Raw genomic sequence first — 24,214 nt, forward strand, 5'->3', positions numbered from 1 at the left:
ATTGTAGGCAATCATAGCATGAGGGTAACTGTTTGTGTATCTAAGATACAGTAAAAACACAGTATTATAATCTTACGGGACCACTGTCTTCTGTGTAGTCCTTTTGTTGACCAAAAGGTTGTTTTGCAGCACATGACCATATTCTGAAAAATAGAAATAAAACAAGCAAAATAGAAAAAAAAGAAAACTAAAAATATACTCCTTAAGCAGTGAGTAAACCATGAAGCTGGAAACGTATCATGTTTCAATTAAGATTGATACAGAAAAGTCAACGTCAAAATAGCTGCTAGTGAAGCTATTCAGCTTTAAAAGTAGCAGATAATTTGAGTCAAAGTTTTGGAAAAGCATGTTTTGCAAAGTTCTTCCCTTGCATTTGACTGTAAAGATGCCACCGAAGCAAGAGATCCCAGACTGTAGGGTGGGGAAAACACCAGAAGCCTAAGGAAGGTAGAAGGTTTTTGTATTTCATTGTGGGGAAGAAAAATAGTACCTAAAGTAGAAGGGGGCCAGTTGCCACCATAAGAAATAGGTGAAGGAGGAGCTTTATTTCCCCACCACCTCCCCTACATGTAATTACAATGTAAGGATGCAGCAATTAGAAATTACAGTGCTAGCTGGGGTGTGGTGGCTCACGCCTATAATCCCAGCACTTTGGGAGGCCAAGGCAGGAGAACTGCTTGAGTCCAGGAGTTAAAGACCAGCCTGGGCAACATAGTGAGACTCCGTCTCCACAAAATAATAAGCAAAATTAGCTGGGTGTGGTAGCACACACCAGAAGTCTCAGCTACTCTGAGAGGCTGAGGTGGGAGGATTGCTTAAACCCAGAGTTCAAGGTTGTAATGAGCCATGATGGCACCACTGCACTCCAGCCTGGTGACAGAGTGAGACCCTGTTTCAAAAAAGAAAATAAAAGAAATAATGGTACCCTGAGCTCAGGTACTTGAAGTTGCCCTGACAGTGGGAGTCATCTGAAGTTAGTAGGAAGAAAGTTCCATAGGTAGTAGTTGAGCTCCATTGACAACACCAGAGTTCCCATTACCCTAAAAAAACAAGTGGAACGGGCACAGGCTATGGCCTGGGATTTTTGTCCTTCCCAACTAAATATTATCTACTAAGCAGCTGATAGCCCCCAGGAACATGAGCTCACTAAGAAAAAAAATAGACAATTGAGGCATGCAAACTAACAGTTAAAAAATAGATATGCTGGATATAACACATACAGTGGTTGAAATAAAATATTCAATGGGCCAGGCGCGGTGGCACACGCCTGTAATCCCAGCACTTTGGGAGGCTGAGGTGGGCAGATCATGAGGTCAGGAGATCGAGACCATCTTGGCTAACACGGTGAAACCCCATCTCTACTAAAAATACAAAAAATTAGCCGGACGTGGTGGTGGGTGCCTGTAGTCCCAGCTTCTGGGGTGGCTGAGGCCGGAGAACGGCATGAACCTGGGAGGCGGAGCTTGCAGTGAGCTGAGATTGCATCACCGCACTCCAGCCTGGGCGAGAGAGTGAGACTCTGTCTCAAAAAAAAAAAAAAAAAAAAAAAATTCAGTGAATGTGAGAAATTGCAGAATGAATACAAAGAATGAAGTAGCAACATCCTTTGCCAGTAGAGAACAAAACAAGTTTCATTCAATTCTAAGTGGAAAGAAATAGTACATTTTAACCAAAGATTCTCTACTCCATCAAATTTTTCATCAAGTATTAAAGGCAACAGACAGATATTCTCAAGGAGGTAAGACAACAGAAAATACAGCATCAATGAATACTTCTCAAACAACAAACAATAACCAATCGTTCCATGATCGCCAGCCAACTATAATGTATCAAAAATGAAGTTCTCAGATTTCTTGGCTCCTGTGAGTCACATAAACATAAAACTGAAAGTAGAGAACTCCAGGAATTGTAGTTAAGACTACAAATATTATCAATCGTGATAGAGTAAAATAAAATGTACACTGCTTCATTTTTTTAAGTTGGAAGGACGAAAGCAAGTATGTATGCTAATTTACCTATTTTTTAAGATTAAGGAGTGAATAAATGCTGTCAACAGGGAAAATGTGTAGTTTAAAAAACGAGTCCAGACACAAGCATTGTACTTTTTTTTTTTTCTTTTGAGATGGAGTCTCACTCTGTCGCCCAGGCTGGAGTGCAGTGGTGCGATCTCAGTTCACTGCAACCTTCGCTTCCCAGGTTTAAGTGATTCTCCTGCCTCAGCCTCCCAAGTAGCTGGGACTACAGATGTGCACCATCATGCCCAGCTAAGTTTTGTATTTTTAGTAGAGACACATTTCCACTGTGTTGGCCAAGATGGTCTCAATCTCTTGACTTCGTAATCCACCCGCCTCTGCCTCCCAAAGTGCTGGGATTATAGGTGTGAGCCACCGTGCCTAGCCTGTACTTTCTTCTCAACTTTAGAGGTACCATTTAGGAAACCATACTCCAATGGCATTGGAGCAGCTCCGATGCCCACCTGGAAGGGAGGGCTCTGGTCCCGGCCTCACAGCTGCAGGACAGCCTGGAGGAGTGGAGCAGGGGGCAGCCGCAGAAAGGAAAATGTGTTTAGAGGCAAGGAAAGCATAAAGAGACATTTATAACTTCAATCATTTTAAAGTTGTCGTTACCTATAGTCAATGTTTCTAAGAAACATACACTGATAGACAGCGATCACCCACACAACGGAACATTGCTCTTTAATGCTGCCATTTGGGAAAAGAAAAGAGAGGAGGAGAGGAATGTATACTTTTTTGCTTATATTCGCAAACAATGTTTGGCAGTTTGGGGTCAGAGTCAAATTCTGTATTTCTTACACATTCGATCCTTTTTAGGGCGTGTATAAATTTTTCATCACTGAAGAAAAAAACTAGCTTAATAAAAAGAAAATGACAGATGAAAGGTAAAAACTGTTCATATATTTTGCTATGAAGAGAAGCAAAAAAAAAAAAAAAAAAGGAGTGTGTTTGGATGCTGATGGGAACCATACTGTAGAGGAGAGGTGCAGGTTGAGTTCCTTGGGAAGTGTACAGGAAGCATATAAACCAATGCATATAGCACCTGCACCTGTAGAAGGGAGGAGGAGGAAGCAGGCGTGGGCATGGGGAGAAGGTCAGCTATAATGGAGCCCAACATCCTTTGCCCGACTCACAAGAAGCTCTAGAGATTGGACAGCCCTTCAGAGATGTCTGAAGTTGGGCTGAGAAGAGCAAGCCTTTAGCTTCTACATCAGTCACTGGCTAGGGGTCACCTGGGAAGCAGCATACCTAGCCTCCAGCCTAGCTGCTCTCTGCAATGGTGGAGAGGCAGGCTGCAGGAGGCCATGTTGACAGCATGCCAGTGGCTAGGGCAGCAAGTCCATCACTGATGCAGTGCTGGTGGCCCATCAATGTCCACCACAGGGAGATGGCTCAGGGACGAGGAGATGGCAAAGGCTGAGAAGCAAAGCACTACTGAGGTTCACTGTCTGCTGGAACTAGCCTGCAACTTCCTCCCGTATGACAAGAGTGGAGTGTCAACTGGTGTGGAGGTTTGGTGGTGGAAGGGATAGATCATCCCCTGTCAGCATCTACATGCTCAAAGACACTTTGAGAAATATCTCTTGCAGGAGAGAAGGCTAAGAAATGTTTGTCTCAGAGACTGGGAAAGCGGGCCTCCTGGGGACACTTAGGAGTGTGGCAGAGCACCTTTATGTGCTTATAGGAGTGCGAAAATTAAAGCAGGACCAGTCATCTCTATCATGTTTCCCTCCATCAACTCAGTGGCTCAGGCCAGGGAAGTTGAAGGCAGAATCGTCCTGGAGGATTTCCAATGCTAGAAGCATCATGGAGGAAGAGAGGGGCTGGAGGTATTTGTAGGAGAAGAGGACAAATGGAGGACCACAGGTGGCTGGTGGTACCGAGGCTCAGAAGTGTTCTACAGCTTGACCAGATTCGGAAAAGCAAGGCAGCTCTGGTGTATCATATGCGGGTCAATAGAGGAGCATGTGACTTACAAAGGAGCTGGAGGAGAAGAGGACACCCAGGAACGGCATCGTGCCTTGGCTCTGGTAAGTGGGAGCTGTCCTTTCCGTCCTAGGCCTGAAGTGTGAGGAGAACAAATTGTAATAGAACCAGGTGATTGTCAGGCTGTGCGGAGAGGACTTCCCGACAGGTGCCTGGACTTCCAGGTGGGGGAAGCAGCCAGCCCTTCAGGAGCCAGCCAGGAGAAGCCTGCGGAATAGGGGCCTCTCCCTCAGGCTCCCCATCCTTCCATTCCCTGCCCCATTCTCTAGGAGACAAGGGAGGCTTCGGCCCAGAGCAGGATGCCGAGTGGAAGAAGAATTTGGAATCAGCCCACACCCCTACTCCTCATGACACAAGTTATCAAACCAACCTGAGTGTCAAAATCTTATTGATAGGCCAAGAGCAGTCATCCTTCGCCTGTAGTTTGCAGAGGGCTCCTCATACATGGCAGCGCTTCCTGTGACAATGTCAGAGGGTCCAGCTGGGACTGGAGAGTGCACCATTCCCAAGGCGCAGTGGGAGCTCGCTCTGGGAAGCGCTTATTCCCTCTCCGCGGAGGCTTCCAGCCACTCTTGCAAGAAATTTCTCATCTCTGTCGTCGGCTTGGCCAGCGGCATCCGCGGGGCTGTGCCAGTGCCCGTCTCTAGCCAGGGGTTCCCAAGCGTCGAGCAGCGCCCTCGGCCCTTATAGGGGAAGAGGGGATCCCGGCGCCCGCGACATCCAGGAGCTCTGACGACCGTAGTCTCCCCACTAACCCCCAACAAAGGTACAGCGGGAGTCCAGGCCGAGATAAAGTTCCTTTCCCAGTCCACTGGGGAGACAACTGGCCGCGGCTGCCCCCTGCTCCGCTCCCGGCTGTCCCGCAGCTGCGAGACCGGGGCCAGAGCGCTCCCTTCCGGGCGGGCATCGGAGCCGCTGCGGCACCGACCGCCCTTCACGCCCGGGCCGCCGAAGAAGGTGGAGCGAGCTCGCAGCTGCTAACCCCCGAGGCGCCGCCTCGCTGGCTAGGGGCGCGGGAGGAGGGTCCGGATTCCGGTGGCAGGAACGGGGGCTCTGGGCCACCGGTCCAGGCGGCCCCAGGAAATGCCTGCTTTGCGGTCCCGCAGAGGGTATGGGGGAGCTCGGCCCCGGAGGGCGGCTGTTGGGGAGGCAGGAGCTGGCCGCAGGGCTCGAGCAGCTGCGGAGCCTCCCATCACTAGCCTAGAATCTGAGAAACTTGAGGCGGAAAATACTGCGGGGATCTTTTGGCTCAAGTCTCCCATTCTACAGATGTGAAATTTTAGAGTGACCCGATTGGGGTCGCACAGAGGGTTGTTGGCAGCAGTACCTGGGGAAAGAGGGAGAGGAGAGAGCCCCTGTGGCGGCCCTGCCCTGTCCTAAAGGAGAGGAGCTGCCTCCCAGATGCCCTCAGAGGCCCTAGCTGCGCACCCCATTAGGTAATACCAAATAAACCGACCAAAATAAAACACAAACCATATAGGCGTGCTGAAATAGAATTCTCTCCTTTCTCCATTTCCAAATGCAAACATTTTGAATTAGTTTATCAGAGGTAAACCTTTCCCTCGGTTTTAGTGGTGGCAGCTTGCTAATGCCCAGGATCCAAGCGTGGGGACCCCCGCACTGCTGAGCAAAGATTAAGGGCAGAAGCTCAAACTGGGTTCACGGTTAATTCGGCTACCAGTTCTGCCCAGGTTTGAACCTTGGCTTCTGCATCTGCGGAATGGGAGTATGGTTGGGAGAGGTAGCGCTTGCCAAGGGTGGACCAAGAGCGACTACCGGGCGTGGGAATTTCACGGCAGAGACTGCGACTCTCTAGAGCAATGGGAGGATCAGCTGCGTGGGCAAAAGGGCCAAAGCGTGAGTTCGCCGCCCAGGTCGTCCTCTGGCGCCGCTTCCCAGCCCGCCCGGGCGCTGTCCAGGCCCCAGACGACCCTCCAACGTTGTGCCGGGAAGGCCCCGCGGCATGGTGAGCAGCGCGAACTCCCTTATCGTTCTCAATAGTGAGAATTGAATGGACGCCGGGTGGGCCCGGCCCGAGACTCAGCTGTGGGAGCTCAGCTCTGCTCTGCAGTCAGAACAATTTCCGACGTCCACATCTTTACCTCTACTCCCTCCTTCCCTCAATCCACCCCCTGAAAAAGAAATGTCAAATGTGTTCAGCTGCCTCGATTTGTAATTGCTCACTTATTAGACTGTACTAATCCTCAGAACAGGGACCTTTTTTATTGGGATTATCAAAATCCTTAAAACACTGGAAGACTCACACCCAGGCAGGCCTGAAGTTAGCCACATGTGAGCTACAATTCGCCTAACATACACCTATACAACATGAATTTTCCACCTAAATAACATAAAATTTGAACACACTCCCTACGGAGACACTATTTTCTCCTCACATTTCCAAGTAGAGTCGGGTTAGTGCTCAGAAATATATTTGTTCTCATGTTTTAGAAGTTTAAAATAAATGGATTAGATTTAAAAATTAAGAGCGAATAAGTCATTTCGAAGAACAAACACAACCTCCCAATGAGAGAGGGAAAGAAAAGCTAGAAAGAAGTTATTGCTGAGAATATAAAAGCGTGAGAGAAATCCTCTGCCTCATTTATTTCTCCCTCAACAGTTTTGTAAGAAAACGTCTTGGGCTCAAAGTAGTTGCAAAGAAGTCTCCGGTAGCACAGCCGGGGCGCACGGGTCCGGTGCTGGCAGCTGTGCTATCTGAATCCTCTCTGACCATTACCGCTGCTCAGGCACATTTTCAAACCAGACGTGCTAACGTCAATCTGGCTTTCTCAATTTGCTTCCGAAGGTGGGGAACCGGATCCAGGATGGGGCTGCGTAAACTCGGGGACACTTGGGAACATTTACTCAGGAAGTGAGAGGGGCCGGCTGCTGGCGGCTGGTCCTGGACAGCGTGGTCGAGGGACCAGGGCTCAGGTCGGTTCCGCTGCGCCAGCCTTCGCCGACAGTGATGTAAGTACAGTGCGGGCGGCGGCTCCCGGTGAGTCACTTCGTGAGTGACACTCAGCCCCGGGGGTCGCGCTGGGGTCAGAATCGGAAGGAATGTTCTGTCCCCGGAACCGCTTGCAGCCGGGAGTTGGAGGTCCTCTGGCCCCGCAGAGGCTGGGTTGCAGACATCGAAAACTTCCTGAACACGACCAGTACGAACTTGATCTCGAGCTTCCGAACTCCAAACGCCTGGGCAAGAATTCAGCAAAGCGTAGCACCGCTCACCCACACTTCCCCCAGCTAGCGGTTGCTGTTTCTTGGAAGACGCGCTTATCCGCCCCAGTCCCGGGTGGGTGGGTCATTTTGCCAAAGAGAATGTGGTTGGGAGTGCCTTCGAGTAAACTTTCACTATTAAATAAGTGCACCTCAGTGATGGATTTGTTCCAAATTGATGTCTGACTTTTAAAATAGCTGTGGCGAATGACAACACGAAATAATCCGTGTCACAGGTTAGCAAATCAAACTGTCTCCTAAATAAAGGCAAATGTTGGCTTTATATCTATTCAGGGAAAAGGGGGAGATGGAAAATTTTCTCAAACCTAAAGTCTCCAACAAACTCATATCCAGATAAAACTTCCTACACGTGACTCACCCACACACGTTTCGACCAGGAAACTTTCATTTACCAGACTCTCTCTTCCTGTTAATTTCTCCTGTCTCTTTTCCCCTCCCCAACCTACTTTCGGCAGTTTGGAAGGCTGGAGATTTTTGTTAAGGACACTTTACACTGATCTCAGTTAACCGGCAGGTCAAGCTAACCAGGCAAAGAAGACACACACACACACACACACACACACACACACACACACACACACACACACATGACAGCGATTTCCAAACACCCTTTCTGCTTTAACTTCCTAATCCCGTGCCTGTTCAGGAAGGGCCTCCGAATAAGTCTCCGGCGTGGGTTGGGGAGGAGGGGTTCGAGTGCATCTCCGGCCCTGCTCTCCCTCCTCCAACCGCCTCCCTACTCTGCAACACGTAAGCATCACGAAACCTCCTGCGAAACATCTGGATGTGGACTCGTGTCCCAACATCTGGGCAACTACCGCCAAGGCTGACTTCTAGGGAACGAGTGCGGAAATACATGCGGGTGCGGGAACGCACCACTCAGTAGGGTAGGACCTCTCCCAGCGCTCGGTCACTGCAGCATTCTTCCCACCATCTGCTCCTGTCACCAGCCCCTAACTCCGCCCCTCTGGGCCCGCCCCTTGTTCCACAGCCAATGGCAATCCCCGACCGCCCTACACCGCCCAGAAGCCTTTCCACACCCCCACGTCTTGGGAGAGGGTTGGCTGCTGTGAGCTCGGCGAAGTGCCTGTATTTGCATGGCGTTCGGGAATTTTGATAGGTAGAGCAGCCCGTCACTCTGGAAGGCCGGGACCGCCCACTCCACCTCGGTCCCCAGCTCTCTTCCTGCGCAGTTCGCCTCCGCAGCCTCTGCAGGGAAGTGCCGGGGCTGCTCCAGGCTCAGTTCTTAGGACTGCAAGGAGGCAGCCCCGGCGTGCGGCGGAGCGCACCGTCTAGAGTGGCCAGGGCGCGGGAGTGCAACATCCTCCAGGCCCCGAGCGCGTCGTCGCGCCCCAGGAGCAGACCCTCGGCCAGCAGTTACCGCCGTCTCGACTTTCCTTTGCAGTTGCAGCTCCTGCCGTGCAATATGTCAAGAGCCGCCGCCGCTACAGCTGCCGCCGCCACCTGGGGAAGAGCAGCAGCAGCAGCGGCGGCCTCGGGCACGCGGGGGCAATAAACCGAGCCACACAGGCGTCCAGCGGGCCGGGAAACCCTCTCTGCGCTCACTGACTGGCGGGACCCACGCCATGTGCTGAGCCATGCCCCTGGTCGCGCCCGCGGGCAGCGCATGGGGCAGCGCCTGAGTGGCGGCAGATCTTGCCTCGATGTCCCCGGCCGGCTCCTACCGCAGCCGCCGCCGCCCCCGCCGCCGGTGAGGAGGAAGCTCGCGCTGCTCTTCGCCATGCTCTGCGTCTGGCTCTATATGTTCCTGTACTCTTGTGCCGGCTCCTGCGCCGCCGCGCCGGGGCTGCTGCTGCTGGGCTCCGGGTCCCGCGCCGCACTCGCCCCGCCAGCCCTGGCCACAGCTCCGGACGGGACGCCCCCCAGGCTGCCGTTCCGGGCGCAGCCAGCCACCCCACTGGCTTCAGGCAAGGAGATGGCCGAGGGCGCTGCGAGCCCTGAGGAGCAGAGTCCCGAGGTGCCGGACTCCCCAAGCCCCATCTCCAGCTTTTTCAGTGGGTCTGGGAGCAAGCAGCTGCCGCAGGCCATCATCATCGGCGTGAAGAAGGGCGGCACGCGGGCGCTGCTGGAGTTTCTGCGCGTGCACCCCGACGTGCGCGCCGTGGGCGCGGAGCCCCATTTCTTCGATCGCAGCTACGACAAGGGCCTCGCTTGGTACCGGTGAGTTTCCCTGCCAGGGGCAGGGTCTCCATCGTCGATTCAGACCCTGAACGAAGGGAGACATGGCGTATGATAGGGAAGTGGCAGTGTTACCACTTCGGACCACCCGGGGCGGGGCAGGGAAACCGCCGCAGATTGCGCCGCGCATCCTGTCTGGGTGCGGTGAGGGTTGCGCTCCTCTCGGTTCTCGTCACAACACCAGAAAGTTCTCGCGGAGCGCTGGCGGCTCAGTGGTCTATGGTGCCCTTGAATTAATCAGGGGACCTCGCCGCAAAGAAGAAGGGCAGCGTCTGAGACCGCGCTCAGCAAAGCGAGCCACCCTCCAACCATGGCGGTATCCGACTCGAATAGCATTTTATGACCCGTCTTAAATTTTTCCTCCCGGAGTCCGAGACGCTGGGAATGTTCTGCGCCCCTTTGGTTGGTCTCCGCCCTCAAAGAACTTCTAGAGCAGCTTCTGCTTCCCAGATGGGGAGAGGGGGTGGGGGCCGCGGCGTCCCGCCGAGGCTGCCGAGTCTGTTAACTTTTTGTTACAGTCCGCCTGGTTACCGGAACCCCAAGGGGGTCAGACCCGCCTCGCTCGCGAGCCGCCTGGGCTCGGGAGGGTGAGCTGGACGGGTGGCCCGGCACCTCCGCCTGGTGGGCGGGCGGCGCGCAGAGCGTGGAGTTGTGCTGGTCCCTGTCGGGCAAAGGCGCGCACTGCAACCGACTGGAGCGGCGCGCGGCTTTGAAGGCGTCCGGGCCCCCGGGCATCGCCGCCCGTTTCCGCCTCCCTGGCCTCGGTGCTGGGATAGCGAAAGCAAGGACGCGTGTCTCCGCGGGGCTTTTACACGTCCGGGGCAAAGAATATTCGGGGCCCACGGATTGAGAAATGAGGTTGCTTCGAGGTCGCGGTTTCCGGAAATTCTGTTCTGGAGTCGGGTTGCGGGTCAGGTTCCAAAGGGACAGCGGCCCCCGGGTCATAATCACTACCTCTGCCCACTGCTTTCCGCAGCTGCTGGTCTTTGGGGTGAGCTGTTGGGTTTCCCGAGCTTCGGATAAGGCACGAGTGGGCAGGAGGTCTAGATTTCGGCCTCCGATAACTGTCTTCAACCAGGGACCCAGGGACCGGTCCCCATCTTTTCGTTGGGGTCTCCACCCGCAACCCCAGCCAACACGACGTTCAGGCACCCCTCCAGGCCCAATTAGCTTCACAGAGGCTCGAGACTTGGGAAAACAAAAGAGAAGAGAACTGAACCCCTCTCCCTGTGCCCACCCCACTCTCGGCACCTGGGTGGGATGGAGAATAAAAGAGGGCTGACCCCGCGGATTAAAACCGCTCCCTTCCCAGCCGCGTCCTACCCCTTCCCCTTTGTCCTTAACGTTTTTTATTATTGTCAGGAGTTGCCCAAGTCTCGAGGTTTAGCCAGCTGTGACAGTCACCCTTCCCACTGTTCCCGGGCTGTGACCCATTCTCGGGATATTGGTGGACAAGAATGGGGGCTCTGGAGTCCGCCGCCTGGATTCACGTCCTGGTTAGTCGCGTGAACCTCGATGCTCTCATCTGTGCAGTGGGAATAATGCAGGTTCTGGGCAGGGATGGGAAGAGTGAATGCGCTGGTACGGTAAGATGCCCTGCAGGCACGTGAGGGCCTCTCTAATTGTTAGCTATTGTCATCGATTGTATTGTTATTACTTCTACCACCAGCACTCCCCCTTCTCCTGGGATGTTGATTCTAGGGCCGGGCGGCAGGCTATAACTAGCGCCCTTCCAGGTGGAACCCGCCAGAGCCCCGAGGCAGCCTAGGATTTTCTGAGATCAGACACACTTGGGGCCGGGTTGGGAGGAACTGGCAGGAAAAGGACTGAACCCTTAATGTCAGGCGGTTTTGAAGCATCTGGGGCAAGCCATGGAAATCCCCACCGAAAGGCTCACTCAGTCTCTTAGGCGGCTGCCCTCCACCTGCCACGTTCTTTTCGATTGACTCAAAAACGCTGAATGAAGAATGAAGTCGCATGGAAACCCTCGCCGCGCGCCAGCAGCGGAGAGCGCAGCCCGGGAGGTTCGGGTGGCGACTTGCGCCCGGGGGCTGTTCTGCGAGCGGCCACGCACGGCGGCTGGACCTAGGGGGCCGCAAGGGCTTAGCTGGGCCGCCGGAGGCGGGAGGTTCTTCGTCCTCCCGAGCCATCTCTGTGAACTGACAAGCAGGACTCCTGGGTCCAGGAGGCACAGGGCCCGGGGCGGTGACCCGGCGGACCGGGCGGCCGGAGGAGCCCACTGTAAATGCCGCAACTGGCCCCAAACACTGCGTTCCTGGACTGCACCAGCAGCGCCTGGCGCGGCCGCAGGGTTGGTGGATATTTTCTAAGGGGGAAAAAATATTTTAAATGCTATCTGTTTACTTTAAAATTTTTAATTACTTAAGAATAATGAATGGATGTCTGGGCAAAGATATGGACGTCACAATTATTTTGAAGGCGGCTTTTTAAACTTTAAACAGACCACGCCGCCAGGAGGAGACTCCTGACCCAGAGCGCTTTACCTGAAGTCTGGTGCGCAGAGGACACCCTTCGCCCTTGTTGGAGTTCTCTCCTGTCTGCCAAGCTTTGCTCCTTGCCAGAGGTGTGCGCCATTGTACCTCCGCTCTGTCCCTGCAGTCAGGCCGCCAACTAGAGAAGAGTATAAATAGTAATTAACCAGGGAGAGTTGTAATTCAGAAACCTGGTTAAAACAAGTCCTCAAAAACTAGAGAATATGAGAGTGAGGAGACATTTTGAAGGCATTAAGAACAGAAAACGATGGGCACGGATGGTTGAGTCTGAGGATCAGCATCGTAATCTGTTAGAGAATGAGGTCGTGGCTGTGTCTGGGAGTCGTCAACGGATTTAATCGGTTGATACACAGCCTGCTAGTGGCCTAACCAGTAGCCCAGGGCCTGGCAGATTTGCATGACATCTCGGAATTTGATTGCTCTTCCTTCCACTTGGCAAAAGGAGATACCATCAGCCGGATCAGGAGGGGTCATGGTGAGATGGAACCCACCGAGTTGATGCACAGAGCTGACCCTGCCACTGGCCAGAGAGTGGGAGCCTTTCTACCTCCTTCACCCTGCAAAAATCAAACGTGCTAGTACGGACAGTCCATCCACACTGGAACTCCAGTTGGTTTTAGTCTGCGATGATGACTCTTCTCGGTTGACTTTTCCAATTCATTATGCAGCCCTCTTGAATCAGGCCTCCCAAACTTAGCAGGCACCACAGAGAGGCTCATCAAGCAGGCTGGTGAAACTGGGTGTTATCTCCTGTTCCACCGGTACCCCATAGTGTTTAGGAAATATGGGGCTGTTTCAGGAGAATTTCACGTATGCCAAGGTGGAGAAAGCACCTGCCCTGTACATTTATTTAGGCTTGGGATGTTAAACTTTGAATGGTCAAAAAAAAAATCTGTAACTTTTAAAGTTTCACTTTGTGATTTTACTTAAGTGTTGGTAAATATTCTGAAATTTTAATGACCTCCGTTTGGGAATTAAGTTAGCGAAATATTGCGTAATTATTGTTTGTTATACAAAAATATGCCTTAGACTGTACAGCGGCAGAAACTCCCTCTACCACCTCCGCCTCCCTTTCCCATTCTGAGTTACACAAAATAAGCTGACACTTTAATGCTCTGGCCAACATTAAACAAAGTACATTGTATGTGTGTGTGTGTGGCATAATAATGGTGGTAGCTAACACTTACCGAATGTTTTCCCTATGTGCCAGGCACTGTTTCAAGTTTTACAGGATTAGCAAATTTAATCCTCATTACAGTTCTGTGAAGTAGGTACTTTTACAGATGAGGAAACACAGGCACAGAGAGGTTAAGCAATCTGCCCAAGATCTCACAGCTGGGAAGAATCAAAGCTAATATACTAACCCAGGCAGTTCTGCTTCAGAGATCATTCTGGATCATTCTGGATCACGCTTCCTCGCTTAAGTGATCGAAGCAGGATATTTATCATATAGCATGGGTCCAAAACTGAGTTTGCCTTAGAAGAGTTTGACAGCTTTCTGACATGCCTTTATGGTCTCAGTGCAGACTGCAGATTTTGTCATTCACTTGAAAAGAATATCAGCCCCCAAACAGGCTAGTTACTACATCTAACATTGGTTAATAACAAGAGTGAGGATAATCACACCACTGTGTCAGTTTCATTTTTCTGCAAAGGACAGTTAGAATCAAGCAAGTCACTAAAATGACAAAAAATCCCTCAAGCATCCGGACAGAGAAAACATAGGGAGTGTCCCTCTTGAGATTTACCCTCTGCCATTTGCCCTTTTTAAGGCTGGGAGGATGTGGGGTTAAATGACATGTTCCAGAACTTCTTGGAATTAATGTATTCATAAAAAAGAGTGCCCCCAAATCAAGTCCATAATTGACTTGTACTGATTAATCAGCAGACAATTACAGCTAACACTTTTAGCAGATTTGTTTAGAATGAAAATAGAAAATCCTGTAACTTCAGAAATCTCTCTCTTGAAGGCTAATAGCTGAAAATAGCAATATTCTCTACATTTTCAACTTAACAAATACTGAGAAGACAAAACTGCCCCCTATTTTTCTAGTCTACTTCAGAAAACCCGGTAGCAAAAAATGTTTCTGTCTTCACTGAGGGAAATTTAAGATAAGATCCGATTGGGGATAATCCATTTTGAAGTAATTGCACTCTCTCAGTCCCAGAGTTTAAACCAAGTATGTAACTTACTTCCAAGATGTTGGGTGAAGATAAAAAAAAAAAAAAAATCTACATTTGTATGCAACAATTTGAAATACAAACCATCATGTTACAAAGCTGTCAAGATTTATTAGCAAGACAGTGGAGCATGTGTTGAACTCTGTTTTTAATTAGGCACCTAAATTAGACCATAAAATGGTTGATTAATCTTCTACAAGTTGAAGGGAAAATATAACATCAATTAACCTAATCATAAGTGTTTTCCCAGATGCTCTGAGTTAATAAAATAGTCAAAATTTAATAGCAACCCATTTGTTTTAGATAAATACAATGCTAAAATATATGAATTAGATTACACTTATTATCTTCCAAATGATATGTTATTATTGAACAGGTCTCTAAAAATTAGGTTGCAGTACATGTCTTCAAAAATATTTATCAAAATAGAATACTACAAGTAGGAATTACATGTTGGCTAAGCTAGATTATGTTTTTTAATGGAATCTGATAATTGAAAATTTATAATTTAGCACAGACTAGTATTTGTGAAAGATAGTTTTCCAGCTAAAGTTGTATTGCTTGAAACTTTAAAATGACCTGTCACAGCTTCTGAGTTTCTAGTTTGATGTTTTAGTCTGAAAAAAAAAAAAACTTTTTAACATTTTGAACAGTCAGTGTCACATAACCTCATTCCACATATGTATGCTAATTTATCTTTTGGTTTATAATATGTTGTAGGAATAAGGTTTTCTGGTTATATGAAATGACTCCTTGAATCACTAAAATTATTTATAATTAAAAGCACACCAGGAATTTTTAAAAAGACAAACTCACCAGTCAGCTAGTTTTATGAATCAGAGAGGTGGCATTTATTTAAAGCTTCAGAACTGAAATACGTGACTCAGGCTGCTTGCCGACTGGTTTCTATGTCAGTAGTTTTTTGAATACTTTATGTTCTCACTCTATGAACATGGAAATTAAGTTGATTGACAGAAACACAAAATGCCTACCCTAAAGGCAGGGCATAATGAGCATTTCTTTTGCTGTGAATAGAGTTAGTTTCCAAATAGGGCGCTACCTCTCTCATTTAACAGTCGATGATTTCAGACAGTAAGAGAAATTTCAATCCTAGGCTGTTGGGACAGTCAGGAATTCCAGCAAAATGAGTCCCCCAAGTATGTGGCATATTTTAAAGGGTAATGAAAACAATATGCTGCCTACCTCGAATGAAAACATTTACCATGACCGAAAAGAAATGAGATACTGATATCTTTGAAAACTAATTGTAAGTAGAACATGAAACTTTTTATATATTGAAAACATTACCTTGTTGGAACTCTCGGATTTCTCTCAAACTACACCAAAATAAAACTAACATCAAATAAAACTGATGTTCGTGCATGCTGATTTTTATTTCTGATTTTTCTTGTCAAGAGATTTGGGGAAAAGTTTAGGATGTGAGAAGCAATTACCATCTTAATAAAATGATAATAAATAATTTTTATGGCAGCCAAGAGGCTATGTGTTAAAATACTGCTAATGCTAATAAAACCCACCATTAATTTTATTTGTACATAGATAAAAGTGGTATTAATTTCCTTTATAAGTTCTTTTAAATACAAATTTCACACACATTTCTGTAACCCGAAAAATATCAAAAATATCTTGTTACTGGCTCATTCAGAAAATGTACTTCATTGTGTCGTGGATGAAACATGTTTAAATAGCAAAGTTGTACTGCACAGGTTTTGCCTCCCAAAGATTGCTGTTTGTAAAAATTATGAGCGCGTATCTTTAGATTTAGAGCTGGTTAAAGAGTACTGTCCGAGAGGAATTTATATTTTCCGGACAGTAAAAAAAGTACACCCACCATACATGGTTGGAATAAGATATTTTTGTTCTACATATGGCAAAGAAGACTCTGGTTTAATATCAAGTGTTTCAGCCCAGACTCTCTCGCCAAGGGGTCACTATTTTAAACACCATTGCCTAGAATGTGAACAATTCCATGTGTGTCCATGAAGCACCTTACACGTAGGATTCAGAATCCCTGTTTTCTCCCAAGTTTTTGCCCCACGCTACTTAACACTGTTACACTTGCTTAGAAACCCATAAAATGCTGAAAGATGGTTCTGGGCAATGTGAGGTTTGAGAAGCAAATGGAGAGTGAAAGAAACATTGGGAAGAGCAGTGAGAATCCCACTCGTGATTTAATGAATGGAGCTGGGGGGAGAGCCGCCCCCCTTTTTCAGGTCTGGGGACGGAAGTGTCCAGCAGGGCCCCAGCTGCCCACGACGTTGCCACGTGTCCGCTCCTTTCGGGAGCAAGGGGGGCGTTGGCTTGGACATCCCGTTGTGGAAGGGTGGCCGGGGGCACTGCCACGGGCAGGGAAAATGGCTCCGAGCCGCCCGGCCTCGGGCATCAATCGACGCGGCCCTGGTGTCACGCGGGATCGCCGCCTCTGGCCCGGGGGCCGCTGAGCCGGAGACAGATGGCTGAGCTTCCCAGTGCGGGGGCAGGGCTGGCAGCCGAGACTGGGGCCGCCTCCCCCGCCCCTCTGCCGGCCGGGTAGTCGGCTGTGGCCACGTGACCAGCCCCGCCGTCCGGCCTCACCTGTTGGGCTGAGCCTGGCTGAGCGGCCCGCACCCGAGGTGGGCGGTGCCGGCGGGATCCGTCTTCGCGCTGATTGGGTAGAGGGGCTGCGGAGAGACCAATGGGGTTCCGCCTGAGGGGAGAATCCCGCCCAGAGAGGCGGGCTGAGCGGCCGCGCCCCGCCCCCGCCGGTACTGGCCTGGCTGTTCCTCTGCTCAGCTTCGACTCCGTGCTGCTGATTTGGTCCTGAGCTGCCTTCGCTTTCCAAGTCAAGCCTATCAGCTGATCTATTGTACTCTCTTCCTTTGGTTCCTCTCTCTTTGTCCTGTCTGCACCCTCCTGCCCAAATTCTCCTGTTTTCTGGAGCGGAGATGTCTGTTCTCCGAATGTTCGGCTGCCGACTCCTGCAGGGAGACCGCCTCGCCTTATGCAACCCTCGCTGGCAGGACGTGGGCCCTAGTGGATTCTTTACAGCCAGAGAGGACACTTCGGCTTTTTCCGACCTTATTTTGGATCTGGGAAGCGGGAGGGGTCGCTGGCAAGAAAGTGAATTTAGTTGAGTCAGTTTGCAAAGAGCACGCGTTTCGTTTCTCCCTTTCCCCGCCCCCTTTTCTCTTTCGGGGAAAGAAATGGATAATCCTCTTTCCACCCACTTCTATAATGGGTGCCTGTAAGGCGATTCCGCAGATTCAGGAGATAACATAGAATACCTTCATTTCCATAATTTGGCCCATTAAATGACTGGATGAAGAGAAAGTGGGAAGGATTGGGATGGAGAGGAGAGGAGGAAAAGGAAAAGGGCAGTAAGTCTCAAGCCCCCTCCGATTCCTGAATCTCACCTGGACTCAGACCGAGTGGTCCGCCTTCTCCCCAGCACCTTCCCCGCTGCTCACTCATGTAAGGCTAGTCCTCCTAACCCTAAGCCGTGTGCACAGGGCCCTGCAGCCGCTCCTACCCAGAGGAGGGGAAGGAAAGCTCTCCTGGACAGCCTCAGAGGGGAGAGGGGATCTCTCCTCGTGGGCACTGATAAGCCCACCCATTTCTCGTGCTGCCCAAGGTGGACTCAGCCCACAAACGCCCCAGCCCCAGCCTTTGCGGATAGGCTTCCTCCGTGGTGCCAAGAACTCTTGTGGATTTGAAAAAGGCAACCTTTTTCCTCGCGTTTCTAAAGGCCTATGAAAAGGGCACGTCGGGAAGTGCTCATAAGACGTTGAACATTGTTGCATGAGATGTTGAAGAAATACAAAATTTCGTTCTTACTTCCATTAAAGAAGTACAATTTCCCTGGGGAGAGACATACAGAGCACACAATTAGAGACCAGTAATTCTCTTCCAGATAGCTCCTGGTGCGGTTTCCTAGCTGAGCAGCCTGTCTCTGCCGGTCCTGGCCTTGTGCACCGGAAACTCTCCTGGCTGGGTCCAGCCCTTCCTCTTGATGTGCTGTCGGGCTGGTCCCTGGTGCCCTCTTCTCTGATTGTTCCAGTCTGCCTCCGGGCACTTAGCATATGCTAGTGCTGCCAGTTGACACAGATACACAAAGCAGTAAACATCGTGTTCCCACGGAAGATCCCCAAGTGTGTGGGTGGATGAGTGTGGGAAGTAATGGGGTAAAGAGAGAAAGGCAGTGATCATTACCTTATCATTGATTTAAAATACTTATTAATGGAGGAAGCCAAAGGTGACCATTTAAAATCCTTTTCTATAGTCAATGAATAATACATTCGTATAAATCGTGTTTACTTACTTTTTCACTCATCTAACAAGGATTTATTGAGCACTTTAAAAAATATATACCTTTTTTTTTTTAGACGGGGTCTTGTTCTGTCACCTAGGCTGGAGTGCAGTGGCACAACCTCTACCTCATGGGCTCAGGCGATTCTCCCACCTCAGTCTCTCGTGTAGCAAGGACTATAGGTGCACACCACCATGCCTGGCTAATTAAAAAAAAAAAAAAGTGTAGAGATGAAATCTCACTATGCTAGCCCAGGCTGGTCTCAAACTCCTAGACTCAAGCAGTTCGCCCTCCTCAACCTCCCAAAGTGCTGGAATTACAGGTGTGAGCCACCACACCAGACCCAGACCATATTTTTAGAGCCATTTTAGGTTCACAGCAAAATTTAATAAATTACACAGATTTCCCAAATACCCATCACTCCTACAAACACACAGCCTCCCACTATCAACATCCTCTACCAGACTGGTACATTTGTTACAACTGATGAACCCACATTTGACACGTCATCACTCAGGGTCCGCAGTTTACATTAAGGCTCACTGTTGGTGTTGTGCATTGCATGGGTTTGGACAAATGCGTAATGACCTGTATCCCACATTATAGTAGCATTCAGGGTAGTTTTACTGCCTCAAAAATCCCATCGGAGCACTTGCTCTTATCTAGTGCAAGGCAGCACTTAAAGCACTGAGGAAGTACAGGAGCCATGAACCTGTCCCTGAGAAGCCTGTTTTAGTCAGTGGACTGACATCTACGGGCTCGAGGAGATCTGCAGGCAATTGAAGCCTGATTTTTTATTTTTATTTTTGAAATCATTAGTCCTACTAAATTACTGGTAAATCTGAAAACCATTTAAGGAGGAAGCAGAAGCATGAGATAAGGTAGTACGAATTTTAAAATGTGATTTTTGCATTTTACTTTTCCAGTAGCTTTCCGAAGAGGGCTAAGGAGGTAAGAAGGGGCCAGAAAGTCAGCGACTGTGTGTGCTTTAAAAAAAGGAAAAAAAATAAGTCTTAGCCTCAGTATGTGAAAACTTGCTATGTGCAGGCGAGTGGGCCAGGCGCTTACTTAATCTTAACAGTGATGCTTCCTGTGTGATTTCCGTTATTTTCCAAGGGAGGAAACAGAAACTCACAGAGATTGCCTAAGGTCATACAGCTGTATCTGTAGGTAGCTCTACCTCTTGGACCTAAGGAAGAAGAGAATGACTCCCTGAGGGCCTTTCAAACTCCACAACTTGGAGGCTGTATATCTGGCAGCAATTGAATGCCATGTTCCTTCTGGACCAGTTTAAGCCATCTCTTCTGTTGTTTCTTTCCTCCCAAAGATGAAGACTTTTCCACTTAAAAGCATTTGCAAGGTTCTGTTTTTTTCATCCATTTTTTCTGTCCCTATTCCCTTTTACTCCCCACACTGGTTCCTAGCCTGTCTCTGTTGCTGTGATGCCCGTGTTGATGGTGGCAGTCTTCAACCATGCCATCCGTGTGTCAACCCAGCACTTTCCTGCCATCCCTGTAGCCCTTGCCCCAACATCTGTGCATTTGACTCCCCCTCTCTGACTGAGGCCTGCTCCCATCCCCTCTTCTACCAACTCATCCCTTCTCTCCCACCTGCCCTTTGCGCTGCCCCCCACAACCACGCCACTCAGATTCTCAGCTCTTGGGATCACACTGACACCCCTCCTCCAACATTTTACACTCTGGAGCCCATTGCTTCTGAGCTATATTGTCCAGCACCGTGAACGCCCCACCCGTGGAGACACTGGGTTTTGTACAGTCCCCAGCAGGTGTGCATGAAAATGTCTTTTTTTGGCCGGGCGCGGTGGCTCAAGCCTGTAATCCCAGCACTTTGGGAGGCCGAGACGGGCGGATCACAAGGTCAGGAGATCGAGACCATCTTGGCTAACACGGTGAAACCCCGTCTCTACTAAAAACTACAAAAAAGTAGCCGGGCAACGTGGCGGCGCCTGTAGTCCCAGCTACTCTGGAGGCTGAGGCAGGAGAATGGCCTGAACCCGGGAGGCGGAGCTTGCAGTGAGCTGAGATCCGGCCACAGCACTCCAGCCTGGGTGACAGAGCGAGACTCCGTCTAAAAAAAAAAAAAAAGAAAAAAAGAAAATGTCTTTTTTTTTTTTTTTTTTTTCCCGAGACAGAGTCTTGCTCTTTCAACCAGGCTGGAGTGCAGTGGCATGATCTCGGCTCACTGCAACCTCTGCCTCCTGGGTTCAAGCAGTTCTCCTGCCTCAGCTTCCTGAGTAGCTGGGATTACAGGCGCCCACCACCACACCCAGCTAATTATTGTATTTTTTTTTTTTTCAGTAGAGACGGGGTTTCACCATGTTTGGCCAGCCTGGTCTTGAACTCGTGACCTTGTGATCTGCCCGCCTTGGCCCCTCAAAGTGCTGGGATAACAGGCATGAGCCACTGCCCCTGGCCAAAAATGTCTTATATAAAGCTGATCCGGCCCATCCCAACTTCATGCGCTCCACGGAGAACTTGGCCCTTACTTACTCTGCAGCTACCCTTACCTTTGCCAAGACAGCCTGTGTGCATTGTTTCTCTGCAGGACATCCTCTTCCTTGAAGCACCAGTTAATTTAGCTCTCCCTACACAAAAGGAGAAACCTCAGAGAGATGGCAGCCCGCATTTGAACACCATTCTCTTAACCACTTCTTGACATGGCTTTATTTATTTATTTATTTATTTATTTATTTATTTATTTTTATTTTTTTTTTTTTTGAGACAGAGTTTCACTCTCTTTGCCCAGGCTAGAATGCAATGATGTCATCTCAGCTTACTGCAACCTCCACCTCCTAGGTTCAAGCGACTCTCCTGCCTTGGCCTCCCAAGTAGCTGGGATTACAGGCATACGCCACCACACCCGACTAACTTTGTATTTTTAGTAGAGGTGGGGTTTCACCATGTTGCCCAGACTGGTCTCGAACTCCTGACCTCAGGTGATCCACCCGCCTTGGCCTCACAAAGTGCTGCAATTATAGGCATGAGCCACCGTGCCTGGCCCCCTCCATTATTTCTAAGGAAGTGCTGTTTTATCTCTTTTCAGTATTATTTGAAAGAAATCTCAGACATTACACTGTTTATAAATCTGTGGGGTTTGGGTTTCTTTTTTTGTTTTGTTTTGTTTTTTTGATACGGAGTTTTGCTCTTGTGGCCCAGGCTGGAGTGCCATGGCTGGAGTGCAATGGCACGATCTCGGCTCACTGCAACCTCTGCCTCCCGGGTTCAAGCGATTCTCCTGCCTCAGCCTCCCAAGTAACTGGGATTACAGGCATGAGCCACCAGGCCTGGCTAATTTTGTATTATTAGTAGAGACGGGGTTTCTCCATGTTGGTCAGGCTGGTCTTGAACTCCTGACCTCAGGTGATCCACCTGCCTCGGCCTCCCAAAGTACTGGGATTACAGGCGTGAGCCACCCTGCCCGGCCTGGGTTGCTTATTTAAATTTTTATTTACATACTTATCGAAAAGTATACAAATCAGAAGTGCACGACCTGATGACTTTTCACAAGGCAAACATACAAGTATGTTGTTGGTAACAAGTGCCAAGAAGTGGCAGTTCAAGAACCCCCAAAGCTACCTCTGTATGCCCTTCTGGTTACTGTCCCCATCCCAAGAACAACCGCTATCTCACCTTCTACCACCACCGATTAGTTTTGCCTGTTGTTCAACCTAATATAAATGAAGCCTAACAGTGAAGATTCATGGGTTTTTGTGTTTTTTTTTTGAGGCAGTCTTGCTCTGCCGCCCAGGCTGGAGTGCAGTGGTGCGATCTCGGCTCACTGCAAGCTCCGCCTCCTGGGTTCACGCCGTTCTCCTGCCTCAGCCTCCCGATAGCTGGGACTACAGGCGCCCGCCACCACCCCCAGCTAATGTTTTGTATTTTTATAGGGACAGGTTTTCACCGTGTTAGCCAGGATGGTCTTGATCTCCTGACCTCGTGATCCGCCCGCCTCGGCCTCCCAAAGTGTTGGGATTACAGGCGTGAGCCACCGCGCCCAGCCATTCATGGAGTTTTAAAACATGCACATGTATTGCCTATGTTGACAGACTGGGAGATTTCATATACAAATCCAGATTTCCTGCTGCTTTTATAAAGGATGAGACAGTACCATGCCTGCCTTTCTCATGGCAACAAATGGCTGGACCTGGTGAGCCCCTGGGCTTTTAGATGGGGGAATCTTCTCTCCTTCCCACATTCCGCCCTCCCTGCCCCTTCCTGTCTCACACTTGGGCAGCTTCTCTCATTTGTTACCAGAGTGGGGAGCTGCAAACGGTTTTCCCACTTGTTCAGGTATGTACATTTCAGGATTAAATTTCCTCAATCCAGTTCATCACGGGCATTCTTGTGAGAGTTGGGCAGGAGCTTTTATCTATTTGACTTTTTCATTTTACACCTTCATTGGGATCCCTGGAGAGGATGTGTGGAGGTCTGCTTAGCTGGCTGCCCATTAAAATCAGAATCACCATGATGATGAAATCATTTTCAGTGACATGCTTCTCCTATTTTTTACTTTTTTAGTTCCCTAACTGACTTTTCTTTTATCGGGTTCCCCAGTTGGTAAATCTTAAGGTCAGCCTTTTGCTGTGGATACATTGTGATGTGACCTAGTCAGGTCACTCAGTTATTCTGGTGTCAGCAGAATACCCGATATGTACCATAGAAATTGGAACCAGCAGTATTTCCTAAACCAGTTCTCAGCCAACTCTGCTGTAGGACCACGTTTTCCCCCAATCCACTGTGGCTCAATTTGTTGTCCTATGACATGTGACAAGCACACAGGGCATGCTGTGTGCCTCCTGCCATACAATTAGCAACACGCACACTGGCCAGTGAGTTCATTGATCATATGACCTTGGATGCTGTCGCGATTTCAAATTACTTATAATAGTTTTAAATGCTTCCTCTCAGGTTTTGCGTGTATCTCCTCCAGGACAATTTGTGGGTAGTCTTGCAGGTCACACTTTGAGATGCACTGTTCCACGTTTCTTTGAGTGAAGAGAAAGTTCTTCTGGGTGCCGTGGCTCATGCCTGTAATCCCAGCACTTTGGGAGGCCGAGGTAGGTGGATCACCTGAGGTCAGGAGTTCGAGACCAGCCTGACCAACGTGATGAAATCCCATCTCTGCTAAAAATACAAAAAATTAGCCAGGTGTGGTATTGGGTGCCTGCAATCTGTAATCCCAGCTACTCGGGAGGCTGGGGCAGGAGAATCACTTGAACCTGGGAGGTGGAGGTGGCAGTGAGCTGAGATTGCACCATTGCATTCCAGCCTGGGCAACAAGAGCAAGATTCCATTAAAAAAAAAAAAAGATTGATTAATAGAGTGTAGAAAAAAAAAGAGTTCCATGTTGGCATATTAAAGGTCCTGATAAATACTGCAGCTAAAAACAAATACATTATTTACAAATTAAAGTAAATAAATGTTTGTTTCACCTAGCATTTCCCCCATGAGTACAGAACCCTTCTTTAATTCATACCTACCAGCATCCTGAGGCATTGCGTCCATCCAGGTGCCAGTTTGGGCCATACTGGCCAAACAGGTCTCTGAAGTTTCTTGCAGTTCTAAGAGTCTGACCCTAATCCTGTGCTCAGGCTCTCTCTCCATCCACCTTTACCCCTTGTAGCAGGCTTCCTGTTCCTACAGCTCGAGTTCTTCCTCTCCTGCACATCTCCCATTGTGATGTCATCTCAAACCTAATATGTCTGCACCCTCCCCCTGGCCCCAGATGATTGCTGCAAAAAGAATAAAGAACAA

General features: G+C 49.3%; 1 protein-coding gene across 1 annotated transcript in view; it reads left to right on the forward strand.

The window, feature by feature from the left end:
* The first annotated feature begins 8,347 nt into the window (after positions 1 to 8,347).
* Positions 8,348 to 24,214, forward strand: part of HS3ST3B1 (heparan sulfate-glucosamine 3-sulfotransferase 3B1) — a 50,204-nt gene continuing 34,337 nt past the window's right edge. Inside the window, exon 1 of the mRNA XM_010370567.2 lies at positions 8,348 to 9,422. Coding sequence (XP_010368869.1) covers positions 8,869 to 9,422 — 554 coding nt within the window. The 5' untranslated portion in view covers positions 8,348 to 8,868. The remainder of the gene's footprint in view (positions 9,423 to 24,214) is intronic.

The sequence above is a fragment of the Rhinopithecus roxellana genome, chromosome 19 (genome assembly GCF_007565055.1).
Source record: "Rhinopithecus roxellana isolate Shanxi Qingling chromosome 19, ASM756505v1, whole genome shotgun sequence".
Lineage (NCBI taxonomy): Eukaryota > Metazoa > Chordata > Mammalia > Primates > Cercopithecidae > Rhinopithecus > Rhinopithecus roxellana.